The sequence below is a fragment of the Phyllostomus discolor genome, chromosome 4, assembly GCF_004126475.2.
Source record: "Phyllostomus discolor isolate MPI-MPIP mPhyDis1 chromosome 4, mPhyDis1.pri.v3, whole genome shotgun sequence".
Lineage (NCBI taxonomy): Eukaryota > Metazoa > Chordata > Mammalia > Chiroptera > Phyllostomidae > Phyllostomus > Phyllostomus discolor.
In genome coordinates, this window is record NC_040906.2 from 106,447,041 (window position 1) to 106,461,694 (window position 14,654).

The 14,654-nt window shown below is 54.6% G+C and overlaps 1 protein-coding gene across 19 annotated transcripts in view; it reads left to right on the plus strand.

Annotated features, from left to right (window-relative positions):
* Positions 1–286: 286 nt before the first annotated feature.
* The window catches only part of SYNGAP1 (synaptic Ras GTPase activating protein 1), a 31,357-nt gene continuing 16,989 nt past the window's right edge, over positions 287–14,654 (plus strand). For 11 of the 19 annotated variants that reach the window (XR_004902707.1, XR_004902709.1, XR_004902711.1 and 8 more), the window contains exons 1-5: positions 385–486; positions 3,617–3,738; positions 6,328–6,433; positions 12,416–12,507; positions 12,890–13,011. Coding sequence is in view for 13 of the 19 variants with exons in the window: in XM_036023939.1 (XP_035879832.1) it covers positions 420–486; positions 3,617–3,738; positions 6,328–6,433; positions 12,416–12,507; positions 12,890–13,011 (509 nt within the window). In the remaining 6 variants the exon portion in view is untranslated. Of the gene's footprint in view, positions 487–3,616; positions 3,739–6,019; positions 6,226–6,327; positions 6,434–7,682; positions 8,661–8,734; positions 8,827–9,545; positions 12,299–12,415; positions 12,508–12,889; positions 13,012–14,654 lie in introns of those variants that run through there. The other 8 variants (XM_028510658.2, XM_036023943.1, XM_036023941.1 and 5 more) reach the window with 8 other exon arrangements.

Genomic DNA, 14,654 nt, shown 5'->3' on the forward strand with positions numbered 1-14,654 from the left:
TTAACCCCCCATCCCCCGCCCCACCCCACCGCCCCCGGGGCGTCAAGGTATCTTTCTCTGGGTCTGCATCTTTAGAAGTGTCCTTTCTGTATCTGGTGTTTTTGAGTCAGGGGTCTCTGACTCTGGTTCTCACTGGGTAGGGGTGGGGGCTGCAGTCTCTCTCTCCTCCTCCTCCAGCTCTCTCCTCTCTCTCTCACTCCCCCGCCCCCCTCTCTCTCTCTCCCGGCTGCCGCTGCTGCCGTTGGCTCCTATTCTCCTCCTCCTCCTCCTCTCTCCTCCTCTCTGCTCCACTCTGCTCCTCTCTCCTCCTCTCTCCTCCTCCTCCACCTCCTCCTCCTTCTCCCCCTCTCTCTCCCCCTTTCTCTCTTCTCTTTCTCCCCCGTCCCCCGCCCCCTCCCCGCCCCCCCGCCCCAGGCCTGATGAGCAGGTCTCGCGCCTCCATCCACCGGGGGAGCATCCCCGCGATGTCCTATGCCCCCTTCAGAGGTACGTTGGTGAGGGGAGGGGGAGGGCCAGTTGGAGGGGGTAAAGGGGGGAGGGGCAGGGCGGAGGAGGGGGCAGAGCCGAGGCCAGGGAAGAGAGCAGCTGAAATGGAGGGAGACAGGAGGACTGGGAAGACAGGACAGAAGCAATGAGGAAGAAGGGATTGGAGGCCACAGCACAGGGGTAGATAGGAACCTGAGGGGCCAGGAAACAGGCCTTAAAGGGGGCTGAGGTGAAAATGGTGAAGGGGAAAGAGATCGCCAGAAAGGGTGGGAAGATAGGGTTGGGGGGAAAGCGGCAGAAACAGTTTGGAGGTGGGAACTGAGAGATGTGGAAAATATCCAGGAAATAGAAGGGCAGAGTCAGGAGAGGGGCTTTGAGGGGGAAATGAAAACACAGAGGTGCAAAGAGAAGCCAAGAAGATGGGGGTCAGAATATGGTGGCGGGGCTCAAAGAATGGTATGGGGTAGAAAAAGAGAGGAGGATGGAGGGAGAGAATAAGGGGCCAGATGGAGAGGGAGGCTGTGTGCGAGGGGGAAGGGATGGAGGGTCCAGATGGAGGGAAGAGAAGAGAGGGAATGGGTTGGGGGAGGAGAGACCAGGGGAGGGGGAGGGACAAACGTGTGTTTGTTGGGCGGGGGGCGCAATACTAGTAAAATTGAATGTTAGGAGTAGGGCAGCAGGTCAGACTGCCCAGACATCGACCCTCATTAAGGCTTTGACCAGTGTAACAACCCCTGGGGTCTCATCTGTTCCATTCACGTAACCACTTTTACCCCCTCCCCCACCTCCAATCCTTATTTCCATTCCTCTTCCCTCCTCTGGTGTCCATCACCTATATCTTTCCCCCTATATGGTGTCCGTTCCTTATGAGAGTCCCCCTTCTGTCCTTTCCCTGTATCAGTCCCTTCTTTGCGGTCCATTCTCTCTCTCTCTCTTCTTTCTAGTAGCTCCCTTATATCTCTACCACCTCTTCACCTCCTCCTTAATGACCCTCTTGTCTTAATATTCCTATTAGGTCTACCTGATTTCCTCTGCCCCGTGTCCGGTTGGGCCCTTCTGGTGTATTTCCTTGTCACTAGCAATTTGCCATAATTTCTACCTCCTCTTCTCCTAGATCCATCCCTGTCATCTGTCCCCCAGCCCATCTTCTATTCCCTACCCCATTCCCCATCTTGTCATCACAAGTCTGTGTCTACACAATTTCCCCTAATACTCCAGCTCGTCACCCATTCCTCTTTTGTCTCCTCTACTTTTTGACCTGGAGATTTGGGGTGAAAAGACACAGGTTTTGATGGTTGGAACAGGGACCACAAGAGACCTCCATCTGAGCTCTGTGTGATTTCTCATCCTTATAAGCCTTTCCCTTTTCAGCTGTGTTCCTCTGTCTCTTGCATCTGCCTCCCAGAATCATCCTTACTTAAATCCAGACAATATGTGTGTTTCCAGAATTGCTCCTAAGTTCCCTGTGTCCTTCCCTGCTACCAGGAAAGTGCCCCTGAAGTCTAACCTGCCTCCCTGTGGCTGTAGCTTGAACCAGTCCCTCCCATAATGCTTATGTATATCAACTGACTTGTCCTCTGGGGGTCCTCAGAGTCTCAGTGCATTGGGCATGTTGCCTGCAGTGTCTGCAGACTCGGAGCCTTGGTGAGCTCTGTGTATATAGAGGATATTGCTTATAGCGTCCCTGAGATAGTGAACAGTTTCAAAGTATTGGGGTTTTCTAGATATCTATATTCTGGGGACTCATCTCTGACTGACCTACAGGTTGGGTAAATATGAAGGACATGTTTGTGGACAGAAAGGGGTTAGATTTTTCAAAACTCTTTTACTTAGGATATTCAGTTGGAATGAAGCTCAAAGATTAGTTTTTCCCTCCTGCAATATACCCATGATTAATTATCCTGTAAAGATGACAGAATTTGCTGTGTCTTCCTCTAAACTCTCTCACACTTCGATGCCTTAGGCCTCTTTTCTATCACTTTGATGTCACCAATTTGATTTCTCTCTTCCATAGGGCCTGTCCCTGTGACAGTGTGTAGCATTCGGGTTTAAAGAAGAGGCCATATGTAGATGGTGGCATGGGAAGAACAGTAGAGCTGGGGAAGGGTGACCCTGGGGGCACCTCTGAGCATGGGCAATCCTTGGTCTACTGTTCTAGTTTTGTCTCCAACCCAAGCTCCAGTCGTTGGAGGCCCCCTTTGTCACAGGCCTGGACCTTCCTATCTTTCCTCCCCTCTTTCTTCCTCAAGCTCCTTATTGCACCTTGGGAAAGTTCCTATGTCCTTGGACTTGGCTTCCACACTATGGAGACTAGGTGTGTGTGTGCTGCGGGGGGGGGGGGGGGGGGGGATTGAGTCTTTGATCTCTGAGCATGAAGTGGGGGAAGAGATTAATTCAGTCTCTACTCAAACGAGGACATATTTCCTACCTCCTCATTCCCCAGCCCCTTCACAAGACCCTCCACCCTCTACCATCTGAAGAACCCAAAGGATGAACAGGGTTGGGCTAAGAGAGGAGGGGCAGGAGGGGGGGCCCACTCATATCCCTGACTCTGAAGAGGTAAACTCCCTCACTCTCTTTTCCAGATGTTTAGCTCTTAGAATCTTATGACCCACTTGTTCCTACACCCACATCCTTTCCCACAGCTGTGTAGCTTTCCTCTCTCTTGCAGATGGTTCATGCCCCTTCCAAGTTCTTGTCTTCTTCAGTTACTTGGATGCCCTCCCTCTTCCCAGACACCTGCCATCAACCTGTCTGTGTTTTCCTTCTGCCAGTGTTGCGGCCCTCCACCTTTTTATTTTTTTGAAGTGGATGGAGAGCTTCTTCACCTTTTTCTACCTCTAAACTTGCACCTTCTCTGTCATGATATAATTCCTCTCCCTGAGCCATCCTTCCTATTTATTTCCTCAGGTCAACAGAGCCCTGTGATGTGATTCCTGTCCCTCTTTTTCCCCAGATAAGAGGCTTATCTTCTGTTCTTTTAAAGTTCCCAGGTGCCTCAACCCCATCTGTGATCTCAAGGCAGGAGGGGTCCCCTTCTCCCACTTTGTGGGCTCTCACAATTTTAGGCCTCTGTCTCCCAAATGCATAGAAACTCCCTTTACTGTTTCTGTATGTCTCTGTCCCCCAGATGTACGGGGACCCCCTATGCACCGAACCCAATACGTCCATTCCCCATATGATCGTCCTGGTTGGAACCCTCGGTTCTGCATCATCTCGGGGAACCAGCTTCTCATGCTGGATGAGGACGAGGTGAGCAGGGTGGGAAGGCTATAAAATGACCATTGGGTAGCATGGGAGAATGTAGAGACAAAGATGGGGAAAACTCACAGTAGTGAAAGGGCAAGAGACAGAGAAGGCAAAGTGACACTTGCAAGTGGTGGGAGGAGGGTGGCCATTGAGATCTGGGTTGGGATGTGGAAAGGGGCAAGCATTCTCTCACCTTTGTTAGGGGGTGTTTGAGGGCCATGTGCAGTATTGGGGAAGAGATGTGGTTCTGAAGATTTGGGGGTGCTTGTTTTCACCTGCCCATATTGTGGGATAGGTTAGGATGGGAAAGAGAAACTGAAGGGTGAAGAAATGGCGATTACTTTGGAGGGAATCACCTTTAAAGTGAGCCTTGGGAACCCCTCCACTTCCCCCATTGAGCAAGACCTATCACTCACCACTCTCAGTCCTTTCTCCATCATGGGGTGGAGTGCAGGGAGCGGGGATTGAAAGACTCAGAAAAAAGGCAGGGAATAGTGGGGTCTTTGGGAAACTGGGAAGGGGCTGGGAGGTCCTGGGAGAGATGACAGAGGTCAGCGGATCTTGGCAGGGAGAGCGGAAGACTGGGAAGGTACCTGAGATCAGGGTTTAGGGAGACCCTGAGAGGGCTTTTACCAGGGACATCAGGAAGGAATATAAGGGAGGAGATGCCTGGAAATGAGGGGAACTGGAAGTATGGGAAGTTGTCTAAAAGAGTAAAAATATTGAGATGGGGGAGGGGACTAGCCAGAGCGCGAAAGACATGAAATGAACAGAGGGTTCCTGTGGGAGGTGGTAGTCATGCAGCGTGATTAGAGAGCCAGGGGAGTTATGGTTCAGACTTGGGAGCTGGGTCAGCAGTGGAGGGTCCGTAAGAGAAAGGAGATGCTATTATGAAGGGTTGATGCCCAGGGGTATGATTGTGGGAGTAGGGTTATTTGGGGGGCCAACTTTATTACTATTTTATTTTTTAGAGAGAGAGGAAGGAAGAAAGAGAGGGAGAGAAACATCCATGTGAGAGAGAAACACTGATTGGTTGCCTCTCATACACGCCCAACTGGGAACTGAGTACATACCCCAGGCATGTGCCCTGACCAGGAATCAAACCAGTGACATTTTGTTCTGCAGGACAATGCCCAACCAAGCCACACTGGCCAGGGCTAGGGGGAGTGACAAGGTAGCCTATCAGACCAGAGAGAGAGAGTGAGAGATGAGCCCCAAAAGCTTTTGGGGCCCTGGCCAGATAGCTCAGTTAGCTGGAGCTATATGCCAAGACTGCAGGTTTGATGTCCGGTCAGGACACGTACAAGAAGCAACCAATGAGTGCATTAATGGGTATTTATCTCTCTCCCCCCATCCCCCTTCCTTTCTCTAAAATTAATAAATAAAATTCTTTTAAAATGCTATTGGGGAGGTTGTGTTAGATTTGGAGTTGGGGTTAACCAGGGTTTTGAGGGAACTGAAGGGGGCAAGTGAGAGTGTGGAGATGGCCGGATGAAGGTTTCAGGCCTTGGAGTAAAGTCAAGGCACCTAGGAAAGAATGGTGACTTAAAGGGGGAGGTGGTTTGGGTAGTCAAAGTTTTAGGCTTTGGGGGACATGTAAGTGACTCTACTAGTGGTCACCAGTCTTGACCAAGGGTTTGGGGTCTGCAGGATGAATTGGGAAAACCAGAACCATAAGTGTGGGGACTGTTGTGAGATGTGAGGATGAAGAGGGAGGACAATGGATGGGGTAATGAAGGCATGAGAGAGATGAGGACAGGTTGAGGGGCCTGAGGTGACCAGTGGCCAGCAAGCTGAGGAGCAACAGGAGTGGCCAGAGTCCAGTAGAAAGGGGGTGGGGGATAGAATTGGGAAAATTAGTAGTGTGTAGGGCCAGCAGAGGCTAGAACTAGATGGGTTGTGGAACTGTGCCTGGGGAGTAGTGGGGTGGAGGAGATTGAGGGCTCCAAGAGGGGGCAGTTGGGAAGGAGGTGGGGCAAGGGGGAGATGGGGATGAGGCTCAGGGAGAAGTAATGGCTAAAGGGAAGAAGGGAAGTGGGAGGCTGAGTTAAGGGGCAAGGGAGATGAAAGGTGGGAGGGGGGTGACCAGGCCTTCTGGGGTGTGGGGAGGTTGGGTCCCGGTCTGGCCACAAGCCCGGCGTGGGAGGGAGACAAGCTGTGGATCCTGATTATAAATGCAGCTTCTGCTACCCCTGTGACAGGCACAGAGGAAGGGAAGGGGATGGGGGGGGTGGGGGGGGTGGAGGTTGGGATTAAAGCAGGGAGAATGGAGGACTTGAAGGTCAAGGGGAAAGTGGATCAGGGAGTAGCAAACTCCTGGAGGGTTCCCGGAAGAACTGAGTAGGGTTTGGGAGAATTCCCTCGAAGATGTTTCAGAAAAATGGAGGGAGAAGAGAGGAAAGTGGTACTGGGGGGAGTGAAGGAGAGGGGGAGGAAAGAGAAATTGACTCACCCAGAGACACTTAGACTGTGGTGGGGCAGGGGCCGAAGGTGAGTAGGCCTGGTGGAAGGGGAGGTTCAGCCTGCTTGGTGGGGGAGGGAGAGGTGGGATGGCTCGGGCGGTGAGCTCTGACACACCCCGCATCCCCCTAGATACACCCCCTTCTGATTCGGGACCGGAGGAGCGAGTCCAGCCGCAACAAACTGCTGAGACGCACAGTCTCCGTGCCGGTGGAGGGGCGGCCCCACGGCGAGCATGGTATGGCGGCCGAGCAGCTCTGGTGCGCCGGACAGTCGCAGGGAGAGGGCTGAAGGTGGACGGGGCTGCTGGGGCGGAGGAAGTAGGGGAACTGAAGGAGCAGTCTCTGGCTGGGAGGAGGTGGAGACAGTCTGGCGTCCTAAGAGTTGGAGCCTGGGAGGAGAAGGCGCCCTCCTCTGGGATCTGGAGCGGGACCGGGGCTGCGGGTGACAGTCCTTGCCGTTTCGTTCCCTTTTCCTCTCCAGCAGCGAAGTTTGACTTTTCCTGGTGCTTGTAAAAATAGTCTCCTTAGATCTTTAGCTTCCGTTCGAGTGTTCCCATCCTTACCCCTCCCTTGGTCTGAGATCTTGGAGAGAATAACCTAGTTCCTGCCCTCCCCCACCCCCCCACCTCTGCCCCACCCCCACGTTCCTGATTCTTCTTTCGGACCTGGACTCTAGGCCGCCCTTCTTTTCTTGCCCCCTTTCCCACTTCTCATCACCTGCTTCTTTTTCCTACAATTCATTACCCCTTTTCTCTTTCCTCCAGATTTCTCTTATTTTCTCTCTCCCTTTTGATTCCTCTGTCTCTCCGCCCTGCTTCCGGTGGGACGCCATCAGACCCCCACCCAGGTTGTCTCCTTTCTGTCTGTCTGTAAAGCTGTCTGCTCAGTCTGTCTCTCCACCTCTCTCTCTTTCTTCCTCCATCTGCCTCTTCGCCTCCCTCCCTCTTTCTGCCCCCTTCCACCCCCCTCTTTAGTCATTTAAAAAAAGATTTTTGTCTTCCTGAGAAGTTCACTTAAAAGGTTTCCATGGGAACAGTGAGGGGAGCTGAAGGCAGAGAACACAGATTTGCAGCCAAGGTGCAGAGAGACACCCTCAGCCCCGCCCCCGAAACCCCCTTTTCACTGCCCCCTACCATTCATTCCCCTTCCAGGACCAAGGATCCAGGGCCTCCATCTTCTCCACAACCCTCGCCCCCCCCCCCCGCCCCCCTGGTGACTCCTTTCTTCCACCAGCTCCCCTCCCCTCAGGGATTCGGGCTTTCAGTTTCTCTTCCTCTAGAGCCAGTGGCCTGTCTCTGTCTCTTGGTTCCCCTTCAGCCCTCTTCTGATAGGCCCAGGCCTCAATGCCCTTGGGGGCCAGCGCTGAGACCCTGGGTGGGTGGGTGGCTGAGGATGTGTGTCATTGTCATGGAAACCTCTGACCCTGGGTGTGTGTGGGTAGTACATCTCTTGAGGCAGAGCCAAGTGGTGATGGTGGTGGTGGTAGATTGTATACAGATAATATGTGTGTCTGTTACATCTGTGTGTGTCATGTCCATGTCTGGGAAAGGTTTGTGTGCACGTGTGAACACCTGTGTGTCCAGGTCAGAATGATCACGTGCTCATGGAACATGTTTTTCATATGTCCGGTGGTTGGTTTCTCTGCTCATATATTCCCTATCTTTCTCTTTACCCTGACTCCTCAGTGTCTGGGGTCTAGTGTGAGTCTCCTGTGCATCCGCTGTGGGGAGGCACCCATGTGTGTTTGGATTTGGGGATGGTATGCGGAGGTTGTTGAGTTGGGGTTCGGTAGGGGTTGGGACCTGGGGGCCCAGGGGTATATATATTTGGGGGAGAGGTTTCTTGAAAGAGTTGATAGCTCTTTGCGGTTTTCAGGAGGATGTGGAAAGTGCAAGGGGTGTGTATGATGTGCAGGGGACATTGGGGCCTAGGGGCTTGGGTCTGCGAAGGTGTCTGCTGGGGCTATGGAGGCTCGAGCCCAGGAGAGGTCGTCGGACCTTTGAGGGGCATTGGAATCCAGGGCTCCTCCTCTGTTGGGTGGAGCCGCCGCCCCTCGTTCCCTCCGCGGTTTGGCGCGGGGGGGGTTCTGCTCTGAGGGGATAGTGGGAGGCCCGGTTGGTTTCGGGGGGTCCCCTCGCCCCCTCCTGCGTCTCTCGCGCTGTCTCCGGGCGACGGGGCTCGTGACAGAGGCGGCCACGGCAGCATCGGTCGCCTAGCAACGGCGGCGGGGCCCGGGCAACGGCTGCAGCGGCGGGAGCGGCGGCGGAAGGAACGGTTCCCGCGGCCGTCACCGCGCGGCCGTCCCGGCAGTCCCGGGACCCGCCGCCGCCCCCACCGCGCTGGGCGGTTGGAGCGAGGCCGCGCCGCCCCCTCTCCCGCCGCACCCTGCCCCTCCCCCGCGCAGGGGCGGGGCCCCTCCCCCATCTGGGACGCCCCTCGACCCCCCAGGGAGGCGGGTGCAAGGTAAGGGCGGGGCCGGGCGGACAGGAAGCGCGCGTGGGGGGGTGCGCGGGGGCGAAGGTGCGCGTGTGCGTGGGATCGGGGAGGGGGTGAGGAAGCCGCCGCGGCGGCGGTGGCAGCTGCTCCCTCCGCATGTTTTCGCTGCATCTTCCGAGTGGGGGGAGTTATGGTAACTGGAGAGGGGGCAGTGGAGGTCCGCGGGGGCGTTGGGGGGTTTGGGGACCAGTCTTGGCCCGTGGGGGACTAGAGTCTCGTGCGCGCGCGTGGGTGGCTGGTGTGGGATGGTCCTGGAACCCCGTTCTGTGGAGGTGGCAGCCCCTGTGTCCACGTTTGTGTTTGTGCCCATACTCGTGTCCCGTGTGTGTCGGTGCCATGTGCACACGGGGCCCAGTTACTCTTGCACACATGTGCATCCAGCTAAGTGGTGCAAACCTGTCCTGTCTTATCCTGCCTCTGTCCCCTTCCTGTCTAGGGAGCTGCTGGACTGGCCACTGGCTTGTGGGGCAGTCGGTGACCATACTGGTACATGTCAACTTTGACCCTGAGCATGTATGTCCTTAGCTGGGGCTCAACTCTGGTCAGTCTCCTGTGTGGGGGGATGTATGTAGCTGCATGAGCAGGATTTTCTGTGTCCCTGGTGGCAGGTGTGTGTCTGTGCATGTGTGTTTCATCACTGATCTGGGTATGTGTGTCAGTCCCAGCATGGGTGTCCAGGGTGTGTCTGGTGTGCAAGGGGGGGTGTTCCTTGGAATCCTACTCTATATGAAACACCTTTGGCCTAGGCAGATGTGAGCCCCTACTTGGTCAGGGACAGAAATGCCGAAAAGGGGAAGAGTGGGGTAGAGAGGAAAAGTGGGGAGAAAGAAGGAGAGGGGGAATGAGAGAGGCTTGGAGAGGAGAAAAGAGCCAGGGAGAAAGAGTAGCTGGAGATTGTGAATCTGGAACACAGTTGAGCAGATTTGGAAGACAGCGGAGAGGATAAAAGAGTTTAGGATGGGAACTGGGTGGAGACAGTGGGAGAAGGGGCCTGGAGACTTGGCAGTGGGTGGGAAGTCAAGCCTTTTGGTAAAGTGATCTCTGAGAGAAGGAAGTAGGAAGATAGAAGACGGCATTGGTTCACGTAGGCCCTGTATGATCAGGGGAGGCCACTCAGGCTGGCTCATAGTGAGGCATTTCACAGTAGGGATGTCATTAGAGGTTGCTGTCCCCAGTGAAGTGTTTTGCCCTGCATTTCTCTGCTCTCTTTCCAACTCTGTTCCTTATCCTGGTCTGCCAACCTCACTCCCCTGGCTCCCCATGAAAGCTGCCAGCTGGGTGTGACAAGGAAGAAAGGCCAAAGGGAAGGTTCTGTATTTAGGGGACTGCAAGGCAGGGGGGAGATTCTGTGGGTGGGCAAGATTTAAGAGGTTGAAGAGGCAGGAGTTCAAGCTCTTGCTGTGTGTGCGTGTGAGGGCAATTGTGTGTGTATATAGGGTGTGTACATGTGTGGGTGTTTGCACAATGCCTGTGTTACGGGTCTGTGTAGGTGGCTGTTATGTGTGTGCATGCCTGTATACGTCGTGCCAGGGATGGGACATGGAGACCCAGGATCACAATGTACAAGAATCACGTTTGCTGTGTGCACGTACACGGATGTGTGCTATGCTTTCTATACATGTCATTGCATGCAGTACTGACACCAAAATGAACTGGATTTCTGTCTCTCTGCCCCTTTTCCTGTGTGTTTCTGCTGCTCTGACTCTTGTGGCAGTGAGCCTTTGTAAGCATATGTGTATGTATCCTCTGTGTACCTGTGACTTAGGTGTGAGTTCATGTATCTTAGTTCCTGGTCGTATGTGGAAGGTTATATTACTTCTAAGAACCAAGCGAACCAATTAGCAAGTGACTTTCTTTCTATTAATTCTTTAGTTCCAAAGCAAAACTTGGGTGGATTTAAAGTTAGACTTTATGCCTTTATTAGAGGAGCTTTCTTCTGAAAATAATGGCTGAGCTAGGTTCCCTGGAATGAGAGTGAGACAGCATACCTGAGAAGTGCAGAGGCTAGGACAAAGATATTCTGGGCCTTTATGTGCATTGTTGAGTGCATAACAGGAGGATAATTAACACAGTTACTCCTTGTTTCTTCTTTATCCTGGTAGCAATCATGGATGCCTATTTGAAATCAGGGAAGGGCGGGGGCAGAGGGGAGAGGAAGGGGCTGTCCTGAGACAGAGTGGCTGTAGTTGTACTTTCCATGTGAATGAAAGATGTTGGTGCTTGTGAGATTCAGAGACAGCTTGATGTGGCCGAGAGCATGGTGTGCTCGAGCATGTATCATGATCATGTGTGCATCTCGGGGTTAGATGTCCATTTCTGTAATGTGCTGCCTACCTGATTGCCCGAAGCACTCGGGCCATGCGTCGATCAGCAGCACCCTGTGCCCACAGTTGTCTCTACACCTTCTAAGCACCTAGATCTCTATTTAGTTTTGCATCGTGGTTCCCATATCTATGTACCCACACAGCTCAATACATGTTTCTGTGCTTTACACTTGTATTCCTGAGGGACTGACTAGGACTCCTATTTTATGGGATCCACATTTTTGTGTGCAGACCCTCTAACACTTGGGTAGGCAAAGGGAACCTGGGGACTGATTCTAGGGCAATTTGCAAGTCTGGAAGCAGACGTGAAATAGTAGCTATGGCCCTCCCTTGCTTTGGAATCTAGAGGGTTAACTGGCAGCCCTTCCGGTCCAACCCCCTCCAGCCTGTAGCTTCTTGTTGCCCTGGAGATGGTAGCCCCGCCCCTGATGCAGTACCTGCCCCCCCATTGGCTGCAGTGGTGACTGTGGGACTGAGGGGGGAGCCCAGGCCTGGGCAGCCATTCTGGAGCAGGAGCCGGAGCTTGGCATCCCTCACTTTCATTCTCCTCTAGCCCCTCGCCCCCCTAAATTCCCTGAGAGCAGAGCCTCTGCTTCCCTCCTTTGAGCTGCCACCCCTCTAGACTCTTGGCAGTCCTAAGCTTCATCCGCATTCACCTCCCCTCCTCCTCTTCTCCCAGCCCTCACTTGGGAGTGCCCCAACCCCCACTGCCCATTTTCCCCACTCCCCTGCATCTTAATCTTTTCCCTTTCACTCCTTCCCTTCTGAGTCCCTGCCACTGCAGTGCAAGTGGAACCAGCCTCCATCTCCCCTCCCCCCTACCTGGCCCTTCCTTTAATTTTCTGTCCTCAGGCTTCTTCCCTCACCCGTCTCATCCAAGACTTCCCCCTCCAGTCCAGGGAGGGGGTCATGGGAGGCAGCCCTGGCCCTCCAGACAGACGGGGATTCCAGGAGGGGGGCAGGTACAAGATGTGCCCAGCTGAGGGAAGAGGAAAGCTTACCTATGGGCAATGACCTTAACCCAACACCCCCCCACCAGCTAGCCTCTTCCTGGGGGGGGTGGGCACCGAGGACTTGTCTTCCGTGGATCCGTGTTCTTTATTATTTGGGTCTTACTGACCCTCCAGCCATGCCCCTCTGCTGACTGCCAGCCCCAGTCATGGGCCTAAGGCCTCCCACACCGTCCCCCTCTGGGGGCTCTGGCTCGGGTTCCTTGCCCCCTTCTTCCCACCGCCAGCCTCTCAGCCGCCGCTGCTCTTCCTGCTGCTTCCCGGGGGGTAGGTGAGGCTGGAGTGAGGGACAGAGGGAGGTGGGTGAATGTGTTGGGGCCAGGGCTGGAAACCTGGACTGACAGTGACCCCCTCCCCAACTTCCCTCTGGCCCTTTCCTTCCCTCCAGAATACCACTTGGGTCGCTCCAGGAGGAAGAGCGTCCCAGGGGGAAAGCAGTACAGCATGGAGGCCGCCCCCGCTGCACCCTTCCGGCCCTCGGTGAGTGAAGATGCCTGGCAAATGTGGCTCAGCTGGGTCCCCCCTTCCATTCTCAGCTGGAGCCCCAGAATTCTGAGAAAAAGGATAGGAGCGGGAGGGGGGAGAGAGAGACAGACTCACCTCTTTGGTTCCTCCTCCTTTGCTCTGCCCTCCCTGCTTCTCAGACCAGCCCTCCCACCTTCAGAAGCTGGTGTGTGTGTGTACGTGTGCGTGTGCACCTGCACCTGTGGGGGCAAAGGAAGACAAACTGGTAGCAGGGTTCTTACCTGCCTTTCCTCGCCCCCCCATCCCACCTCCACCCAGGGCTTCTACCAGCTGTGGGCTGAGTAGGTGGGACTGACCCTGGCCCAACCCACCCTTATCCCCATTTCCTGCCCCCCAGCAAGGCTTCCTGAGCCGGAGGCTAAAAAGCTCCATCAAACGCACGAAGTCACAACCCAAACTTGACCGGACCAGCAGTTTTCGCCAGATCCTGCCTCGCTTCCGAAGTGCTGACCATGACCGGTACAGGGCTAGAGCGGGAGGGATGAGCTGGTTGCAATAGAGGGGGCTCTATAGTGAGATTGGGGAATGGGGGTTATCTGAGTACCAAGGTTGAAGGCCTCAGATTGGCTGTGGGATGTTACGGGGTAAGGGACAGGGAGAGGACAAGCAGAGAGGCAGGAAAGAGAGTGAAGTTGAAGCCAAGGAGGGACTCTTCTGGCCAACGAAGATAGGCTCCGGCCAAGGAGTGAAGGAGCTATACGGAGGGACAGAGGAGTGGTGGAGCCAGGAGGGAATGGGGGGGGTTGGTAGGAGAGGAGCAGTGTGATGTAGATAGGAGGGTATATGAGGGGAAGGCAGCAGGTCGGAGCGGGACTGGGGCTGACAGATACTAATGGGTGAGGGGAAGGACAGCTGAGAGCATGACAGTGATGGGGAGGCTGGCACAGGTGGACAGGCTGGAGGGCTGGGGAGGGGAGGCTATGGGGTTAATTCAGGGACTCAAGCGTGAGGAGGAAGTCCTCAGAGAAGTCCAGGGTGCAGTGTCACGGAGGCTGGGATTGAGGGACATCTGATGTCTGCTTCTATTGCTGGCTTCTTGGGGCCTCTCTTTGGGCTTCCCCCTCACCCAGTCACTCCCAAGAAAGAACCCTGTCCTCCTTTCCCCCTGTGTCTGGCCACCCCCAGGATTGGGCAGGTAGGGAATTGGGGGTAGGTGAGTCACACCTTTCCCTGCCCCCTCCTGTGTCACCAGAGCTGGATTTGGGACTGGTGGTGGGGGGGGGTGAGGGCATGGTATTCCTGGCCGTGGGGGCGGGGGGCCGGGGGAGCGTGGCGCTGACGGCAGTGGAGCTGGAGATGACGGGGCTGCTATAAATAGCTTCATGGAGGCTCCCACACCCAAGCTCCCCCTCCCGCTTTCCTACTGCTCTCTACTCCTCATCCCCTAGCCGTCTTCGTTTTCGTAGTGCTCACTACCCTGCTCCTGTGTTCTGTGCCCCCACCCCCCATCCCTCAGCCCTTTATCTTCTGCTTCCCCCCCATATTTCCTCCCCTTGTCCCCCGTCTCTGTTCCCACACCCACCTCTCCAGTTACCCCTCCTCACCTTCCCCCATCCTCTGTATTTCTGCACATATCTTTGCCTCCCCTTTTTCTACCTGACCTAGCTCTCTCCTTCCCCAGTCCCCATTTTCATTCTCTTCTATTCTCACTTTCCTGCCCACAGCTTTCTCCTGTCTTGTCATTTTCTCCTCTGAGTTTCCCTGGGTGTTGTAACAAGTGACCACAAACCCTGATTTTGCTAAAGCTTGCCCTCTTACCTCACTTGTTTATTCTTTGAATTGTTAAATGTTTGTAAGCACCTGCTGTGTGCCAGGCCCAAACAGACATCTTTGCACTTTGGCTCTTTACCTGTACTTTGTCTTCCTTATGTTGAGGCTCTGGATTTTGGAGGTCACCTGGAAGTCCCACCTAGAAGTGTCCCAGCCCCACCCAGCTTCCTTTTTTTTCTTTGCCATGTCCATGTCTGGGTTGAGATATTTCTAGGTATCCCCAGTCTTCACAATCCCTTAGGTGTGAATCAGGGGCCAAGGGGTTTCTTTAAGGGTTCTAGTTTCTCACATCCCTCACATCCTTCCACAGGGATAGGCTGGTTTCTTTCCGT